This window comes from Ictidomys tridecemlineatus, chromosome 6, assembly GCF_052094955.1.
Source record: "Ictidomys tridecemlineatus isolate mIctTri1 chromosome 6, mIctTri1.hap1, whole genome shotgun sequence".
In the NCBI taxonomy this organism is placed as follows: Eukaryota; Metazoa; Chordata; class Mammalia; order Rodentia; family Sciuridae; genus Ictidomys; species Ictidomys tridecemlineatus.
The window spans coordinates 155,860,669-155,881,852 of record NC_135482.1 but is presented as its reverse complement, the minus strand read 5'-3'; the positions used below and the strand labels follow the sequence as shown (position 1 = coordinate 155,881,852).

Below are 21,184 nucleotides of genomic sequence, written 5' to 3'. Positions count from 1 at the left end.
AACTCTACATTTAGGGAACTAAGGTGCTTTTCACGGTCTTTTTAGTCTAATCAGTGCATCTACAAATCATCTGCTGGGTTTCAACTGTATGTTCAAACTTCATAATTTAATTTTTCCTAGGCCTCTTGATCAGTTGGTAAGTCAATTTCAAACCACTAAATTAACACCTTTTTGCCATTTCAGAAAATGAGGAAAATACTCTGTATATAACTACATGCAATCCTGTTTCCTTATACTTTATGAATATGACTGGGGAAAGTGGCTTCTTTGTGGACTTATATGACATCTTCCCAAGAACTGCCAGTGGACTTTGGCACCCATTTGTGACAGTGGCACCACTGGGAAGTCCTCTCAAGGGTCAAGTTATTCTCCATGAAGAACAGGTACACCAGGCTACTCACATTCTATAATTATGGGAAAAGTAACTGATGTGAAGAAAAAGGCAAGAGTAATTTTCAACCTAAAACTGAAATATGTGTTTTCATGATTGTAGAGAATCATGAAAAATTCATTTATATTGGGGGACATATCAGGAGTTATATTTTATCAGTTCCACAAAGGTAGGCTACTATCTTGCTCTCTGTACCAACTTCAACAGAATTTTTAAGTCTGAAAACTGCCCAATCAGGGTTTTTCAGCCTTGCCACTTTTTGATATTTGGAGCTAGATAATTCTTTGTTATGAAACTTACTCTCTCTTAGGAGAGAGAGCCAACAAACAACCAAACCAACAAATAAACATGTCAATTTCAGGTAGTGAAAAGTGCTATATAGAAGCAGTGACATCTGGGGAAGTGATGGAGAAGAAGGAGGAAGAGTTGGGAGGTGAACAGTGCTAAAAAGAGTGTTGAGATACCTTCTCTGAGAAGATGTCATTTTATCTGAGACTTAAATGACATTCTTTATATAGAAGTAGCAATGTAAATATATTGCGTGGAATACACTGGAATCCCTTAGTATCTGTGGTGCTCAAGTTCTATCCATCACTTCTAGAGATTAGTGCACTAAGACAGCACTGATAAGAAGTACAGATACCCAGATTCATGCTAAACCTAATTCTAAACAGATGCTACAGCTCAAAAGACAGATGCTATAGGTCAATGAACAAGACAACAAAAATTCCTGTCCTAAAAAGCTTATATTATGGTTCAAGAAGATAGACAATAAGCAAAATAATAATAATAATAACAACAACTTAAACTATACCTTTAGCTAGAAGTTGAGATTCAAGAGACAGAAGATTCCATTTAAAATAAGGTCCTCAGAGCTTACCTTACTGAAGGGTTGGCAACAAAGATCTGATGGAGATAAAAGGGAGAACAGATATCTGGAGGAAGAGAGTTCTATGGGAATCATAGATTCAAAGTCCCAGAGATTGGATCATGCCTATTTATTTTTAAAGAAGTCAGGTGGGAGCCTAGGAGTAGCTCAGTTGGTAGGGGGGCTTGCCTAGCATGTATCACTGCAAAAAAAAAAAAAAGATGACATAGAGAAGTATACATGGAAGATTGAATGACAGGAAAAGTAAGAAGTGAGGTAAGGAGGTTATTCAGAGATGAGGAAGAGAGAGCAGTGGGAAGCAGATTGTGTAAAACTTTATAGGCCATGGAAGGTTCTGGTCTCTGACTATGAGTAAAAGAAGGAGGTATTAGAAGTTCTTTTGGCAGAGGAGTGCATGATCTGACTTATATTTTAAAAGAATGTCTATGTTTGTTCAGTGATAAATAATCTATAGGTGCTAAGGAAGAATGAGAGGAATTAGTTCAGAGATTTCTTGCAGTGATCCAGGCAAGAGATAATGGTGGTTCAAAGAAGGATGAAGGTCTTAAGTAATGGTAGATCTTGGATATATTCTCTAGGTAGAGTTAACAGGATTTTTTAACAGAGCAAATATATGGGGTAAAAGAGTGTGAACTCAAGAGCAACTTCAAGATTTAGGGCCTAAACAACTTGGAAGTAGTTGTCATTAATTGAAATGGAGAAGGAATCAGTTACAAGGGAAACTCAGATGACATTTTACTAAATTTGAGAAACTGTTAAACACTCAAGTAAATGATGAGACTGGAGTTCAATGGAGCGGTCAGAAATAGAAATATAAATTGGGGAGTCATTGGTATATAAATGTTACATAAGTCATGAGACTGAAAAAGGTCACCAAGGAGTAAATGTAGGTGGGAAAAGTCTAAGCACTAAGTCAAGAAATCAAGGACATGAAGAAGGAATCAACAGCAGGGATTGAGGATGAGTGGCTGGTGATGAATAAGGGTAAACCAGGGAGGGCAGTATCCCAGAAGGTAAGTGATGTCTCAAGGAGAAAGATGGATTGTTAAATAGTGATGGTGTGTCAAGTAAGAAATTACTACATTATCTTATGTTATTATTTTAAGTGCCCAGTGAGGTAGCTGTAAGGCATATTTACATATTAGAACACTAGGCTCAGAGAGTTTAACCTTTTCTGTGGATACACAGCAGGATTGAGATTCAAATCAAATTGGATTGACTCACAAGAATTAAACTTTACCCATTCTTTTACTCACTGCAGGTACTAGGAAGAATATCTTTAGCAATTAGGGATATGCAAATCAATTAGGGATATGCAAGGGATATTCATCTCACTCCAGTCCAAATGGCAATTATCAAGAATACAAGCAACATTAAATGTTGGCAAGGATGTGGGGTAAAAAGTACATTCATACATTGCTGGTGGGAATGTAAATTGGTATAACCATTATGGAAAGCAGTATGGAGATTCCTCAGAAAACTTGGAATGGAACCATCATTTGATCCAGCTATCCCACTCCTCAGTTTATACCCAAAGAACTTAAAAACTGCATACTATAGTGATGCACGCACATCAATGTTTATAGCAGCTCTACTCACAATAGGTAAACTATAGAACCAACCTAGGTGCCCTTCAACAGATGAATATATATAAAGAAAAGGTGACATTCTTAAAGAAGAATGAAATTATGGCATTTGCTAGTAAATGGATGGAGCTGGAGAATATCATGCTATGTGAAACAAGCCAATTCCAAAATAAAACAATGACCAAATGTTTTCTCTGATATGCAGATGCTAATTTACAATAAGGGGAGGGGTTTGGCTAAGAAAGAATAGAGTTACTTTAGATTAGGTTGAGGGGAGTGAAGAGAGGGGAGGGGTATGAGGTTAGAAAGGATAGTAGAATGAATCAAACATTATTTACCCTGTTTACATAATATAACTATATGACCAGTATGATTCAATATCATGTACAACTAGAAGAATGAGAAATTATATTTCATTATGTATGATGTATCAAATTACATTCTACTGTCATGTATGACTAATTAGAACAAATAAAGAAAAGAGTTCATAATAGGAAAATATTAAAGAAATGCAGCATTGTTACCTGTAAGTAATACTACCAAGAAATAATACTTTTAGATTTTATTTCAAGAAGAATATATTGGATAAATAAAATGTCACTAACTTTTTGAGGAAATAAGTTAACTTAGTTGTTACCTAAATAATTATCATAAATTCTGAGTTAAGATATTTTTCTGGGCTCAGTTTTGGGCTTGTTTTTCCCATTTTCATTTTCTACTAGAAACAGAGTTCATCCATATCCAGATATTGCTTATAAAAGTTCATGTCCAGCAAATTGGAATAAGGGTTTTATTTTAGTGTAAACAACAAAATATCAGTGTCTGTTTTGAATCCTATATCTATAAGAATCATTAAAAGCACATAATATGTTAGTGATTTTTCATTCAGTAAGTCAATCAAATTTGTATGAGAAATGAAATTTGTAGGGGCTGGTGCTGTAGACACTCAGTGGCAGAGCACTTGCCTAGCATGTGTGAGGCTCTGGGTTCGATCCTTAGCATCACCTAAAAATTAAAAAATAAATAAATGATATTTTTAAAAAAGAAATGAAATTTGTAATATTTATTCAAACAGTTCTGCCAAATTTTTAGCTGACAAATTCTCTGTCAGTTTTACATACATACAAATTCTCTAACATTATCAGATTTTTATGTTCTCAGCATGTGTTTCATTTTCTCAAAAAATCCAGTTATTTAACAATGTTGTTGATTAATATTCTGTTTGATTACAATGACTTTCATTGTGAAGCTATGTTCAGCATCCACAGCCAGCATCTTGTCTCCTGGCATCTTATACACTGTCTTACTTATCCCTTTGGCCACAGTGTTAATAGTTGTTCACAAAGGAGCTTAGCATCCTGAGCAGACATGCAGTATGTGGATGCTTCCACTATCCTGTCCTCTAAACTGCCTCATCCTTTCCCAGAGAGGATATCTTGGCTGTCTGTTTTATAAGATGGGCCTATTGGGATGCCAGATCTGTTGATTCCAACAGCTGTGAAATTTAACAACTGGTAGATAATTCTAGTGGAATGGGAACTGGGTGGACTGCCATCAGTTTCTTCTTCTTCAACCTGTCCTCACTGAAAATGAAGCTGAAATATTGTACTGCCATGAGTTTACCTATCCCTGTCTTCTTAAAATAAAGCTTTGCCTTCAGATGCACTTTCCTTTAGTTTAAAAAATTATTCAAAAATTCCTTGCTAAAATAAAATCTTTAGTGAAAAAAGGAAAACTTTGCTATGCCTAAAAATAAAGACCCTCCCCTTCCTTCACCCCCCATGGAATTATTTATTACATCTGCACAGAGTTTAGAATTTCAGACTTGGGGACATGGAGGTCATCCAGAGGTTACTTTTCTCCCAGTCAAATACAAACATAATAAAATTGCTCACTTATTTCTCCTCCCTGCCCTGCTTAAAAGAACGCCAAAGCCACAGTTAACTTGTACTCATGTGTGATGTGAAATTCTATTTTTAAACTCAGACAGAATATATCATTAGTCATTTACAGAAGGAAATCATTAACATCTTAAAAGATGGAGCCACAGAACTCCTTCATGTTGCCAATTACTTATAAAACTAATTCTAAATACAGTCATAGATGGAAATATATACATTTTCTGTCACTTGGAAAGATATAGTTTTTCAGTTCATTTATACCAGATTATGAATATATAAGTTTTAGACCCTAAAAAAGAATATAAATGGGAAACTTCACTAACTTATTTTTCTGCTTAAGCATATCTTTAGTCATCTGCTTATTTGTTGGTTTAATTGTTTTGAGGGGATAAAACATTAGGACATCTTTTAAAATTTAATGTTGGGGCTGGGGATGTGGCTCAAGCGGTAACATGCTCACCTGGCATGTGCGCGTCACTGGGTTCGATCCTCAGCACCACATAAAAATAAAATAAAGACATTTGTCCACCGAAAACTGAAAAATAAATATTAAAAAATTCTCTCTCTTCTCTTTCTCTCTTTAAAAAAAAAAAGTTAATGTCTCTCAAATTGCTTATGTGCTAGGAATTTATGTAAATGTTATATATAGTTATCATCCAAGAAAGACTTCTTTACTAAAACATACTCAAAAAATAGTTGATCTAGAATGAAGACTTTATATTTTTTTTGACTTATTTGTATGTTTTCTGAAGAAAAATTCTAATTTATCACTACTGTTTTTAAAACTTTAGAATACCAACGAACAATACTTCTTGATTAGATGTTAATTTTTAAAATTATATTTCTAACATACTTTCTTAGTGGAGGCTTACATATTATATGGAATGATACATTTCAAGGGTGATATTGTGGGAAAATTAAAGTTTTATGAACATGCTCAGTAAAGTTTGTAATACAATCATGTTTCAATATATGGTCTGACATGAACTGTGCGGTACAAATGCTATTTAATTCTTGAGCACTTCAATAAAGTTAGTTTGTAAAATAAATATGAAACCACACTATAAGTTACTAAATTTGCAGCTGAATCATTAATATTTTTATATTTCTTTTTACTTCCCCAACTATATAACATAATAGAATGCAAGGATCATGATTAACTTATGGTTATGTTCTCCTTTGTGCTTTAAATTTAAGCTGCCCCATTGATATCATGGAATAATTGAGCAAATATTTCATATTTGATTGTTTTCTATAGGTTCCTAAGAATATTTTAATTATTTGGATGCTTTGTGACTTTATTTTCCCCAAATAAAGTTCTTAAAATGAAATATTATAAGGGTTAGGATAACCGGAGAACCCAAATTAAAACAAAACAAAACAAAACAAAACAAAAACGAGAAAGGAGAATTGTGTAACAATGAGGCCTGACAAACAACTTGCATGTGTCTGTTTTGCAAACTTGTTAGTTTAATCTTAAAACATTTTAATGTTTCAACTAGAAAAGCCAACTTCTTTACATCTCTTTAAAATATCTAATCTTTTCTGACTTTCTCAATTTTATGTTTTTGTTTCTGTTCATGTATTATAATGCTTAAAGTTTCTTTCTTTTCTTGAAAAAGAATCCTATTTCCTGAGAGATTATTACCTCATTGTATAGCTGTGATTAATAATGCTTCATTTGTATGTAATTTTTCCCTTGTACAAGTTTTTTTATGGATTAGTATAAGAATTTATTTGCAATAAAAACCCAGATAGAAATGTTAGATCATCATCAGCACATAAACTTAATTTTCCCAGGTGGTGTCAGCTGTTCTCCCAAATGGCTGTACATGCTTACTAATAGTACAAAAGGGTCACAAGTCCCTGTGTCACTGCCCACACTCAGCATTGTCCAGCTTTATAATGTTGTTTCGACTTGTAGGTGTAAAGTGATAGCTCCTTTCTTAAAACTTGAATTTCTTTGATACCCTTTACAAAATTAAATGAGAAAATGTCTCCTTCATCCAAATCCATTTTCTCACCTTGCTAAAGCCTCTTAGCACTACATTTTCTTCATAATACAGCACCAGTAATGAAAGTCCTTCAAGCTCAGTGAATTTCAAGATGACACTCATTACTAACTGGGCTCTTGGGGTCCTTCATATTTTTTTTGCTAACCCATCTTTATATCTAGTATCTATTTTCTAAGTTAAACTTTTGTTTCTGAAAAGGATAAATGAGACTTAAGAATGCAGAGTGTAAAAAAGCTTTCAACAGGACATTTTCTAAGTGTAATTTTGATAAAAGTAAATGAACCTTTAAAAACTATCAATCCTCTTAATTTCCTTGTTATTATATAATAAAACATGGTTCAGCTGCCTTATACTTAGAAGGGAATGATTTTAAGATAAAATCTTTTAGGAGAAGGTTACACAATTAGACATATCCTGATAAAATCACTCAAAACTTTAAATTCTATAGTAAGGAAAATCACTGAATGTCTTCATGATATCTTATTATTTCAATATTTTTGTCTTCCTTTTGGGTTCCCCTTTATTTAACCTTTACTCTTTTTAACCTTTACTGCTCTTTAAAAATAATTTTCAACTTAATACTGTTTTCTTTATTTCCAGAGTAATGTCATCCTCTTATTAGATACCACTGGCCAGGTCCTTCGTCGTCTCATCCTTCCTTTAGAAGAGGTAGCATCTAAGAAATCTTCCTGGTGGAGCAAGGAGGAAGAAGTAAGGAATATCAGATCTCTGTTGGACAGATTGCCAACAATTTTCTGTAGCTTTCATTTTCCATGAAAATGCAAGCTTGCGCATTCCTTTTGGTGCTTTAAAAAAAAACTATAATGCACAAGAGAGAGACCTCTTGTTACATCTGTGGATTTTAACATCTAATATATAGAGATATGATACAATATATAAAGATAAACCTATAAATAAATATCAGTAGCTTCTTTTGGTATACATTATACTGAGTTGAAGATTGCCAAGACTAACTAAGAATAATAAAAGAACATTATGAACTGTTTGATTATGATATTAATAACAAATTCTTCATCATTTAACCTATTTTTCAGTTATGTAGTTCTTTTTTAGGTTTATATGATAAAACTATGAGTAGAATACCTAATTGTCTCACCAGATAAATAAATGTTTCAGTTTATTAACCAAATTGAATAAATGAGCACTGAAGGCCAACCCAAGAGAATTGATTCTGATATAAAATAAGGTTTATCCAGTACTGTATAAGACAGCATACTTAGGTCTTAATAGACCATGAGAAAAAAGAGATTTTTAAAAAATGCTACTAAGTATTTCTGATGTATTTATATTATAATGTAAATTCCACAGTTAATCACCAAATAGCATGTTTATTTCAAATAGTACTTGACAGTATTTAAAAAAAATATTCAATGGAGGTTTTATTACATAATCCACAATAAATTTTGAAGTATAGTTTAATCCATGTTATTGTAAAAGTCTTGAAGTGATTATATATCTTCTCCAAGAGTTATGTATTCTTTCTACACAATGAAGAAATTTATTTAAGGGGAAGCAGCTAAAGAAATGTAACTACATCTGAAACATTTAATATTTTGTTTTGTCTTTAGGAAACTTATAAAATGTGTAAAGAATTTTCACACAAAAACTGGCTAGTATTCTACAAAGAAAAAGGGTAAGCTCTTTATTGAATAAGACAAACTGGGTTACTTATTTTATTAATCCTGTTTCCTGTTTTAATTATACTTGTTTAGTACAAAACTAATATAACCAAATTATAAATGTTTTAGTGTGAAAGTAACTATGTCCACGTTTGTAGAACACTGAGAAAGATAGAAAAAAAGAGCACTAAAAATTTCATAATGCAACACTACTAATATGGCAGGTGTCACTTTTCATTATTTCTTCTTCTTCACATCCTGACAGTTTAGAATTTGTTTATGTGTTTTCTCAATTAACATTTTCTGTTATTACTTAGTGCATAATATATCATGAAAGGATTATGCTAGTCACTCAACTTATCCTTATCATTCCTTTAAGACACGGTTTTCTTTTCCTTTTTTAGGAACAGATTGACGGTGCTGGATGTTTTGGAAGGGCGAGCTCATACCATCTCACTTCCCATCAACCTTGAGAGAGTTTTCCTTGTAGCAGAGGACAAATGGCTTCTGGTGGAAAGTGAAACAAATCAGTGGGTGAATCTGTACTGTGTAGCATCTTGTGCAATATGCCTAGCTTAACCTTATTTATCAATTATCCAAAACCCTTACTCCATCTTCCTTTTATCTCTTTTAACAACTTCTGTATCTGGCACCATCTCTATTGGTGAAAAGTTATAAGAAGAGAGAGGAGAAAATTAAAATAAATATCACTTCTCAGAGTGTGACACTGAAATTAACAGCAAAAATAATAACTTTTACATATGATCCATATTGATTTCAAATTTTTTTATTTGCACATTGACAACTCACAGTGTTCTAGCCAAGCACTAGGTATTTCAAAATAGATTTTCAGTTTATTCTCCCTTCTAAGAGCCCTAGACTCTATCCTAGAGCTATTGCCTTTTTGTAACTTCCCAGAATTCATACCTTAGAAGTTTCTTCTTTTCATCTTTTGTCCTCTTATTTGATTATGGTTGTTTGTTTGTGTTGCCTTCCCCCATTGGGACTGTATATTTTTTGATCAAAGGCAGTGTATGGCACTTGGTTTATAAAGAATTCACAGTAAATTTCAAGTCCCCTTCCCTTATGACTACATCCATTGGCTAAGTGAAGAGTTCTGTCCTTCTGATGACAAGCAAAAGTGGCTCACTACAAACAGTTTCTGGCTATTCATGCATCCACATTTTAGACAGCTTAAAATTAAATCCGTCAAGAAGATTATAATGATGAGGACTTCTGACCCTTAGCTGATCACAAAGTCAGAGTTCATGCTCTCACTTTCTGCCTGACCAGACAGACATATTAATAGAGGGCTCCAAGATTATAAGGGTGTGCCCTGTTAGCATTGCTTTCCTTTAATAGCCCTTTAGCTTATAGAAAGCCTTGAATGTTTGATTTGCCTTCATCACTGTATTGTCATTGGGTACTATTCTTTATAATGGTGTTAATAGTTTTGAGAATTTATTTTTTAAATTCATGATGAAATGTTGAAACAGTAAATTATACTCAACTATTTTTTAAAAGGCTTTTGGAGCAAACAACTAGTTTTTCTTGGTTTGCCCTAATGATTTCTCGAAAAAAGAAGCGTTACACTTAAGTTGAATGTCTTGTTTGTTTACAGAAAATATCTTTTAACTAAGCCTGCACACACTGAATCTGAGAACAGTGGGGTTTGCCAGTTGTATATGTTGAAAGAGGAGTTGCCTAGCACAGGGTTTGGAATTACACAAGGTAAATACTATGTTGTCTGTGTTTATGGCTGTGTGGGTGCATGCTTATTCACAAACTATTCTCTAGATTTATTGAAGAACAATAACATCAAGATTATGTGATATTTACACCAAAAGAAAGAAAAAGTAATTATTACCCTGGAAATAGGAATAATCTGCTTTCAAAGTATTATAAGGAAGCTCACTCTTTTAAGTCTTGTGCTTGAAATTTTTCAACTGTCAAATAAGAATTTTCACTTACATTTAGGTCCCAAGACTAATTTAGCATAGCATCTTTTCTGTTTTCCACAGGCCATCAGAATTTCTATTTAATTCATCACAGTGTATGGCAGTGTATGGCACTTGGTTTATAAAGAATGCACAGTAAATTTCAAGTCCCCTTCCCTTATGACTACATCCATTGGCTAAGTTTGGGGAAGTGAACAGTACTTATGAAAACATCTAAAACTTTACTATTGCCAATACTGGGTTGGGTCAGTTTTGCATCTTTTCTGTGGGGAGCTATTAATGATGATATTTATTACTAATAAAATTCTGAATTCCGTAAATACTTGGAATCACTTTGGGAAGAAGCTTTGATTATGAAAACAGTTTTCTCAGCAAAAGCTCATGAGTCCAATTTAGAATGTTTTCTATTTCTTACTGTGTTTTTCTGTTTGAGTTGTTGAGAATGAATCTTGCAAAAATTTAATTCCTAGAGCATTTTAGGGGTCAATAGTGCCTAATGTGTGTCTGACATTTTCAGAAATGGTGGTCAGCATACCTCATAAAATTTCAAGTGATCAACTGTCATCTGAAAATCTGAGTTCAGCTGTAGGACAAAAGATTGCCTCTCCCAACCGAATTTTCTCAGATGAGAACAATTATGCTGCCATAGCGGTTGGCTTCCCAGATCTCATGGTGAGCACCAATGTTTTACATTATTGTATAATTACTTCTCAGCAATTTGATGTAAAATCTGTAAGCCTATTTAAGAGACAATTGAAATGTAATAGCTTTCTGGTAAACATTTTAAATCAAGTTTGCATTTGAAATCAGTAAAGAATATGTTTTACTGTATACCAATCAAATTGTAATGCAATGATCTAGTTTAGTAAGAAACGAGTATCTTCATATGTAGGAGTTCATATGACACATTTAACATTTAACCTATTGAAGATGATTTTTTTAATCATGTCATCTTAATGTGTGTTCATGGACTCTGCCAGGAGAAACAATTTGAAACTAATAAAGTATGCCTTCTAGAATTTTTTCAGGTTAAATTTGGGTGTCATTACTATAGATTAAATTTTTTAACTCATATTTACTTCCCATTGAGTTTTATTCTGATTTATCATATCTCTGTAGAAACCTCTAATAATGTAATGGGTAATGGTCTTAATTTATTTTTCTCCTAGATGGAACTTTATGCTTTTATCTATCTTTATTGCTAAAAGAAAGGCTATTTGTAACTGAGTTCAGGTGAAACTGGGCACCATCTTCCCCTAGTGGAAATGTGGGGAAATGAAATATAAAGGTTATTTTAGTACAAGTTTCTGTATACTAACCTTAGATGTAACTCCATGGTTTTGAGTAAACATTTAATTTTAATAATTTTCTTTGTAGCTTTTAGATCAGACAATATAATCATTTAAAGATGAAAGTATTAGCTGTACTTAGTAATACACCAATCTCACATGCCTCTAAATTTTAATGTAATTAATAAATTGTGAGTACTTGAGGATATAAGACATTTGAAGTATAAAACCCAATGGATAATACATGGCTTAGGACTTGCCGTATGCCTTCCTAATTATCAAGTAAAAAGCATTTGCTATTATGTTATCTAACTCAAAATGAAATACATTGTTGAAAAACAGTGCCAACAGCAGCCTGATCAAATAAAAGAGGTGTGTTTAATATGCTATGAGTAGAAAAAAAACTTGAATTTTTTGTGAAAGTGGAACTATTTAAAACAAATTGATCTTATCACTGTTTTTTGACTAATGAAATTAGTATAGAAATATAATATCACCATAAAAGGTTAGAAAGTAAAAACTGAGTAAAATAAACTATTAACCCTATAGAAGTCTTTTACCTTGTAAGAGTCACCTTGTTAAAATAAAAGCTATATCCTTAATATTTAGTATTAAACACACCACCAGTGAATATTTGTTAATGAAAGAGTTAACTAGGCAGCCTTTCAGACTTTTGTGGTAACAGTCATATTTTCTTTGGGCCCATCTGTAGTAATAAGGCACTGTATGGTTCTAAGCCTTTTCATATATAATAGTTAACTTTTTTTTTTTAGTATTAGAAATTGACTTGGGGGCACTTTACCACTTAGCTACACCCCTAGCACTTTTTATATTTTATTTTGAGATAGGATATTTCTAGCTGCCCAGGCTGGCCCCAAACTTATTACAATCCTCTGCCTCAGCCTCCTTAGTAGCTGGGATTACAGACATACACCATGAGGCCTGGCATAATAGTTTTTTAAAAAAAAAAATAATAATTCTACAGTTTTGTGGATACAGAAACAGAAACAGAGATGTTCTATTCCCCCAGGTCACAAGGCTTACAACTAAGAGCCTTAAGATTTGATCTCAAGTATAACTAAACCCTTAACTCATACCCTTTCTTTTCAAACTTTTTTTTTTGGGGGGGGTGGGTAACTAGGGATTTAACCCAGAGGCCTTTACCACTGAGCTACAGCTCTAGTCCTTTTTATTTTTTTTTTTTGAGACAGAGTCTCATTTGCTAAGGACCTAAGTTTCTGAGGCTGATCCTCCTGTCTCAGCCTCCTGAGTCATTGGGATTATAGGTATGCATCTCTACACACAGCTAACCCATATACTTTCTTTTACACCATACTGCCTTTCTGCTTTTATGTGAATTTCTTTAGATTCTTCATAAAACTATCAACAAAGGAGAATGACACCCCTTACTATTTCTTAATAAAACTATCAGAGGCAACAGTTTATTACAAATTTATATAATTCTCTTAACCTAATCCCAAATAGTTATATAAACCTATAGCAAATATCATCTTCAATAATGTTAAGATAATTAAGATCTTTAACACTGTTAAGATAATAAAAAGATAATCTACAAGCTAGGAAACTACATTTCTAACAAAGGACTTATTCCTAGGATCTATAAGATTCTTAAAGCTCAAAAGTAAGAAAATAACCCAATTTTTAAGATGGGCAAAGAATGAACTAAAAATAAAATATAGAAAGTGCTAGGGGTGTAGCTTATTGGTAAAGAGCCCCCAAGTTCAATTCCCAGTACCTTGTTAAATTAAGGTCAGAGCCTAAGTGGGGTAAGAAGTGCATTCATGGCAGGGAAGGGGTAACTACTGGTGATGGGCATCAAGTCTGAGCTTATAAAGGGGAAGCTTGTTGTGAGAAATGGGATCCCAAGTAAGATGAGGAAAGTGCCCATGCATGAGACTAACCCAGTGTGGGCTTTGGGGATGAAGCAAAGAGAGCAGGGCTCTGTCCATAGGGTAAGGTTAGTGGTAGAGATGGGTCACTTATAATGGACTTGAAGAAGAAAATAAATATATTTCAAGGATGTTATAATAAAGATAATGAACTATGTTAAGTATAATTAAAATATATTAAGGATAATAAAAATTGGTTTCTCACTTTTGGAGAAGGCAATAGTGAAAGGAAGAAATCTAGAATGAACCCTGTAGCTTTTGGATTGTAATTGGATATGTTTGTATGAACTCAATTTTCAATGTATTTAGGTAGATATAGAAAAATATTAAAGGTAAGTGTGGGGGAAAAGTGGACAAAAGATTTGAACAACATTTAGTTACAGAGGATATAGAGATGGCAAATAAGTCCAAGAAAAGATCTTCAACATCATTAGTTATTAGTGAAATGCAAATTGAAACCCTGGTAAGATACTATTAGAATGGCTAAAATAAAAAATACTGACAAGAATACAGAGTAAATACAGTCCATATATTTTTTATGAATATGGAAGAATAAACAATAACAAAGACATCACTGAAAAAAAATGTGAAGAAAAAGCAACCAAAGTTACTTTACCTACTAAATTTCAAGCCTGCATATAAATTTGTAGGAACTAAGACCATGTCTTCTTGGCCTAGAGGTAGAAAAATATGCAGTAGAATAGAATGCAGCCTCCAGAAACAGAGGCATGCATACACTGAACTCTGTTTTATGAAAACATTTGTAGATCATTGGGCAAAAGTTAGTGGTATTTTGGCAAATATCTGTCCAGATAAGAATAGACAGACATGTGTCCCTGCCTCACAACATGCACAAAACTTAATTCCTTATGGGTTAAAGATTTAATTCAAAAGACAACACCTTAGCCTTTTAAGAGAAAATATAGGAAAATATAGTTTATTATCTTTTGGAAGGATAAATATACATGGTAAAATTTTAAAATAAACCAAAGGAAAAAATAATAAGAAATTCCAGGAGAATTAAATATAAGTGTACCAGAGATGTGTGATTGGGTAGGGATACTCCAAGGGTTTAAAAATGCCAGTTATGTTCTTTTCTTATCTTTATACCAGATACATAGTTTTATATTATATTATGTTTGAGCTAACTATACTGCCATATTTCCTCTTTTTAGTTGTAATTTCTTTCAAAATAAAAACTTAATATATATTTCATACTTGTCTGGAAATTATGATTTTTGGTAAAGCAGCCCTCTCCTATACCCAATTCAAAAAGATAATTTGATTTTCTTATTCTTGTCAGACAGGTTTACCACTGGTGTATACTTAAAGGAAAATATTGTAATAGTTATGGTGAATGTGTTATATGGTACTTTAATTTTTTTTTCTTCCTTTCCCTTCCTCCTTCCCTCCCTTCCTTCTTTCTTTCCTTTCTTTCTTCCTTCCTTTTTCAGTCACCCAGTGAAGTTTATTCTTGGAAGAGGCCAACATCTTTGCATAAACCCAGTGTCACTGATACAGCATTTTATGGCGGAAAGAAGAAGAAGGGGGCTCCAAGACAGAGAAATTGTGTGACTCTTTTAGATACTAATCAGGTAGTCAGAATTTTGCCCCCAGGAGAAGTCCCTCTAAAAGATATCTACCCAAAAGGTAAGAAGTTATCACTATCTGATTTGGTAGGGGATATTTAGTTTATGATTATTATTTCATATTTTATAAGTAGCTAAAAAGAGCTATATGGGTTGTGTGTTTGTGTGTGTGTTTGTTTGTAGGTGGGGCTGGGAGGAAGGTGCTGGTTGTGATTTTTGGTACTGAGAATTGAGCCCTGTAGTGCTCTATCATTGAGCTATATCCCCAACCTTTTTTATTTTTTATTTTGAGACAATGTGTCATCAAGTTTCTAAGGCTGACCTGAAACTTACACTCCTTCTGCTTCAGCCTTTTCAGTAGCTGGTGTAAAATTACAGGTGTGTACACCATGCCCCGTGGGCTTTGTGTATTTTGAAACCGCTCACTAATCTTTACGCAGTGTATGGTTGTATGCACTGCTGTTAGAGCTCATCAACATTCACATTACAATCTGTAAAGTGACTTTACCTAGAACATGTTTTTCAAGAGCCTTTTAAAATGATTAGGATTTAGGCATAGAGAGTCCTGAGACCAAAGGCCCACAGCTTAGCATGAGACCAGTTCACTCATCAGTGCTCTCCATGTCAACTTGTGTTTTTTTACTACACAGTATATCCAAATGCAGTGCGGATCACTTCTTCTATAAATTCACTTGATCTCTAGAACCCTATCCTGTTGTCATCTTGCTCTTTGATTTATGTGTGAGGAAATTCTGACACAGTGAAATAAAATTACTGGCCCAGGATTACCCACCAATAGCCAGCAGAACTCAGATTTATCCCAAGCTCTTCCAATTCCAGATTTAGAGTTATTTGTATAGAACCACACTGGCATTCATCAGAATAGGTAATTATAAAAAAATTAAACATTAAATCATTGAGTATTATTATTTGCACTGTGGTAGTAGAAATGTGTTTATGCTGTGTTTATGTTCATTCTATTGGTGTGGACTTCACAAGTATAATGCTAAAATGTATGATAATAATAATCTATTAGTGGATTTGAAAAGTCTTGGTTGAATGATAATATTTAGTTCCTTCCCATCTGAAATTCAAGGAAAATAAATCCCTAGTTCCCTAAACAGTCTTCCTGTGATAGAAGAGGCAGATGAATAAATTGACAATTACAGCACTATGTCATCAGTGCTATGATAAGAATATTCACAAGGCAATATTCAAACACAAAAAAAGAAGCTTTTAGCTGAGACTGCTGAGTAGGAGGTGACTCTTGAAGGATGAGGGGGAATTAATTGAATGGGAATTGTTCAACAAAAAGAGAGGCCTGCGTGAAAGGTACAGGATCTTGACAAAGCACTCCAGGAATGACACTATGATTTATACCAGAACTTAGCGCACCTTTATCTACCCAGAAGCCTGGGGCTCCACTTGATGCCTTTTCTCCCTCATTCTCTACATCAAATCCATCATCAATCATAATGTACTTTTGATACTTCCTTCCTGATATTATCAAGTTCTGTTACCAACATCCAGTGCACCACCACTGGAGTAATGCCAGGGCCTCTTCTACTCTTTTCCTTTCCTACTTATTCTCTACATATCAGATGACTGACTTTCTAATGTATACGTTTGTTCTCAGTAAGGTCCAATTTATATATAGTCAAATTTTACCCTTTCTACTGTGTAGTTCTGTGAGTTTTGCAAACACAAATAGTTGTATAACTAATCATCCAACTGATAAAGAAGAGAAGTATCCTCACCTCAAAAACCTTCCCATGTCACTTACAGCCAACTGGTCTATTTACCCCCAACCCATCACTGACCTGACTTCTGTCCTTATAGATTTTCTTTTACTAGAATATCATTAATGAAATCATACAGTATATTGTCTTTTGAGTCTTGCTGCTTTCACTTAATAAAATGTATTTGAGAATCATTTGTTTTGTGCATGCCAGTAGTTTGCTCCTTTTAATTGCCAAGTGGTAGTTTATTATATAGATATACCACAGTTTGCCTATCTGTTCACAAATTTGTATGTATGTATGTGTATATAATTTTTTAAAGTAATTAATAAGACAACTATGAACATTTGAGCCTAGATTTTTAAGTGATTTTTAGGTTTTTACTTGTGTAAGTCCTAGGAATGACACTTCTACATTCTATGATAAAATTGCCGAAATTGTTTTCCCAAATGGCAGTTCATTCCTATCAGCAATGAATGAGAGTTATAGTTGCTCTGCATCTTCGCCAATACTTGGCATTGTCAGATTTTTCACTGTTTTAACAGGTTATAGTAATTTAATTTGCATTTTCTATAGCACCTAATGATATTGAATATCTGTTCACATGTATCTTCTTTAGTGAAATGTCTCTTCGCTTCTTTTGCCCATTTCTAATTGGGGTATTCATTTTCTTATTAATGGCTTTTGAGTGCTCTTTATATATTCTAAATACAAATCCAGTGTCAGATTATTTGTATTTTTCATACATTTTCCCCTATTTGAATAAAAGGCTAATCTCCTGTGTTTTCCTCTAGAAGCTTTATAGTTTTAGATTTATGATCCATTTTGACTTAATTTTTTATAAAACAGTGCAAGAGGCAAACATAGAAGCCCAAGAACTAGGCCTAGTTGGAAAGAGGATTCTGAAGAGCCTGAGTAGAGCTTGATCAAGGAAAGAATCTTTGTCATTACCATACTGAGAGCTCTACCTTTATTTCCACTGCTTTACACACTACAGTTTATTCCTCTATTGTTTGTCAATGCACATTTAGGTTTATTCCCCCAATTTTTTGGTCATTATAAAGAGTAGTGCTGTGAATATTCTAGCAACTAAGTCTCTCCTTATACGAATGTTGAGAGTCTGTAATGGGTCTATCTAGGAGTGGAATTACAAAATTGTTATTCCCGCAGCATATAAAACGTCACTGGAAAATATCATAGTGAGAAACTCTAAAAGCCTTTTTATTATGGCACACATCACTCTTTTAATCCATGAATAAATAGAAGAGTATTAAACCTAGTGGTTAACAGATGTACATCAAATTATATTTCTAAAAGGAGTGAATTTTTAAGTATAATTTCACCTTCCCTTTGAAAATCTTCTTAGTTGTTTCACCTGACAGTTTTTATACCTCCTTCTAACTTTGGCACTGTGCATATATCCTGTCCTCACTGTTCATGGGAATTATGTGATAAACATTGCAGCAATGACTTCCCTTTAATGGTTTGTGGACTAATCCCTAAATACAGTTTATACCCATCTTTAAAATCCACCTGGATTATAAGTGTAATGGAAATATATTGAGCCTTCATCCTCTCTACAGTGTGGAAACATTTTAAATGGACAAGGACTTGCCTCAGTTTGGAGGGAAACCTGGCCACAGTTTTCATTTCTTTAATTCAATCTTATATTCTGTTCAAAGATAGCCATAAGACTATTTTTGTAAATATTCTTGTTTTCTGAGCTGATTTATTTTCAAATCAGTAGACATTAAAATTTTGATTATTTTACCACCACTGCCACCATGCTTAATATTTCCCTGAAGTGCTCTGTAGCCATTATTGCATTTTCTCACCTTCTGTGTTGTGGAATTAATCTACCCAGGGAAAGTAAAGAAAGATGTAGAAAAAATATTTTTAAATAAGTTGGCTTACAATGCTTTCACAAGCAACCTGAAAGTGCTGATGGCAGCAGCTCAACTTAATTCTACTTACTATATTTAAAAAAAAAATGCCTTTTAAATGCTATACCCAAATGTTTAAGTTGGTTCGCTAAGCAGCTCTAGTCATCCCAACAGTTTCAATAACTGGTTATTTTTGGCAAAGAACCCTGGTCTATAAATAATTCAACCTACTTCAGCTAGGTTCTAGCAGCAGGAATTGTCAAAATCGACATATGGTATAAAGCTTTATCCAAGATTGACCTTATATCCTAGGCAGTACAATGCAGACAGTGCGTGACTTATGCTAAGCATGTTCATTTTATACAAACGGCTGTCTGGGTACAGCCACTGCAGCTGGGTGGTCAAATTGCATAGTAACACTCTTTGCTTAGCCTTCCTTCCCCTGTACATTTCCTTCTCTTCCTCCTGAACCTTTTTTTTTTTTTTATTGTTGGTCGTTCAAAACATTACACAGTTCTTAATACATCATATTTCACAGTTTGGGCCCTCCTCTTGCCTACCTCTTCAGTTCATACCTGGCCTCAGAGTTATAATTCCCACTCTGGAATCTTCAGAGTCCCCCAGGGCCCACCTCTTTATGCTGTGAGCTCTTTAAAGGTGGCATCTCCTTCTTCTCTATCTTCTCTATGTCCTCAGATACAAAGTAAGCTCAAACACATCTGTTGAATAAATAAGAGATATGTTGAGTTGTTGAGATAACCTGAGGAAAAACTCCTTAAACTGCAATCATGAAATAAAATGCCAGATATCTATCTATCTATCTCTCTCTCTCTCTCTCTCTCTCTCTCTCTCTCTCTCTCTCTCTCTCTCTCTTTCCCTCTTTCCTACATTCCATTAATTTAGTGTGGACTTCTCATTGTTATGTGAAGTTGTAATAAAATATAGGTAGGTAGATAGAATGATAGATGATTGATAGGTAGACAGACAAAGATGGACAAAAATCTTAAAAGTTTTGTAGTGGGGTAAGTTTTATCTTGTTTTTAAGATATCTTAGTGTCCAAGGTTTTGTAAAAGGGCTATTTTACAAATAGCCATTGTCCTAGAGCCAGCTCAGGTAGGAGATGTGTGCAGTGATTGGCAGAGCAAGATGGGTTTCAAACCATCACTGTACAGCTAAATCACCTCAAGTCAGTCCTATAGTGACATTAGCTCTATAGAACTCAGCTTCTTCCTCATTCAAATAGGAATCATGAGTCTTGCCTATAAAGACAAAGTAGAATTAGTGACACACACTAATGACAGGTAGTGCTTTGAGGGAGGCAGAGGTATTTGGAGCTGTGGAGTAGAAGTCAGAAAGCCATGGAATTTTCTGGGAGAGCAATCCCAAAATTTCAGTTACAAGCCCTGACCACCATATCTTTGTCTTTTCCTACCCCGAACTTTGTATACTCTTCATGATCCAAAGTCCTTACTTCCCTGCCCCATCCTCATCTCACCTTCTGTTTTGCAGAACCCTAATAATGACAGATACTATATGCTGAGCTACTACTAATTAGATGCTTTGCATTTATTCATTTCATCTCATCCTCAAAATAATGCTTATGCTGCTCAGATGCTATTATTATCTCTATTTTACAAATGAGAAAGCAGACCTCAAAGATGTAAATATTTTTACCAACAGCTAGGAAGTATCACAGCCAGAACTGCTCACAGATCAGTCTGATTGCAAAGCAGATACTAAATTCTACCACTTTATACTGTCTCCTGTTAGGCATTGTTGTGACTTCCTAAGAAGGGAAACAGAATTCAAACGATTAAATATTTTTTAAATAACTATGCTAAAAAATCGACCATATTGGAATGCTATCAAAGATAATGAAGAAAAGGACAGGTTATTTTTTATGACAGTAAATCACTACCTAATATGCTTCTACTTGACAATCTTTGTGTTTCTCCATAATTTTAAGTCTAGCTTTGAGAGCTGGACTTGCCCAGTACCTTTTCAAGTAGGTCCCACAGTTCTTTTGTAGGATAGTGGTAACTTCATTCTGCTTTTAGCAACAATCAAGCATTCTTGGGGTCATGCTTTGGTATCAGGCAGTCATTAATACTTGTTTCATGTTGTGACTTGTTTGCAGGTGTTACACCCCCACAGACAGCTGGTTATATAGAAGTCACTGATCTGCACTCAAAAAAACTTCGATATATCCCTATTCCCAGGTAACCCATTGCACCTTTGTTCTTAGCTTGATATGTCATAAAAATGAGTGAACTATTTTTTGCTTCCTTAAATGAAAGCTTTCCCTCTTGTTCCCACTAACAGTTGGTTTGTATCTTACCTTTCTTCTGCATGTTTTACTGGTATGTTTATTTTTGTTTTGGAAAAATATTTGG

At 33.9% G+C, this 21,184-nt stretch overlaps 1 protein-coding gene across 2 annotated transcripts in view; it reads left to right on the top strand.

The window, feature by feature from the left end:
• Positions 1 to 21,184, top strand: part of LOC101965792 (von Willebrand factor A domain-containing protein 8) — a 391,795-nt gene that overhangs the window by 246,921 nt on the left and 123,690 nt on the right. For both annotated transcript variants that reach the window (XM_078015856.1, XM_078015855.1), the window contains 8 exons: positions 184 to 383; positions 7,383 to 7,493; positions 8,372 to 8,436; positions 8,827 to 8,952; positions 10,044 to 10,153; positions 10,898 to 11,052; positions 15,034 to 15,229; positions 20,929 to 21,010. In XM_078015856.1, the coding sequence (XP_077871982.1) occupies positions 184 to 383; positions 7,383 to 7,493; positions 8,372 to 8,436; positions 8,827 to 8,952; positions 10,044 to 10,153; positions 10,898 to 11,052; positions 15,034 to 15,229; positions 20,929 to 21,010 (1,045 nt within the window). The remainder of the gene's footprint in view (positions 1 to 183; positions 384 to 7,382; positions 7,494 to 8,371; positions 8,437 to 8,826; positions 8,953 to 10,043; positions 10,154 to 10,897; positions 11,053 to 15,033; positions 15,230 to 20,928; positions 21,011 to 21,184) is intronic.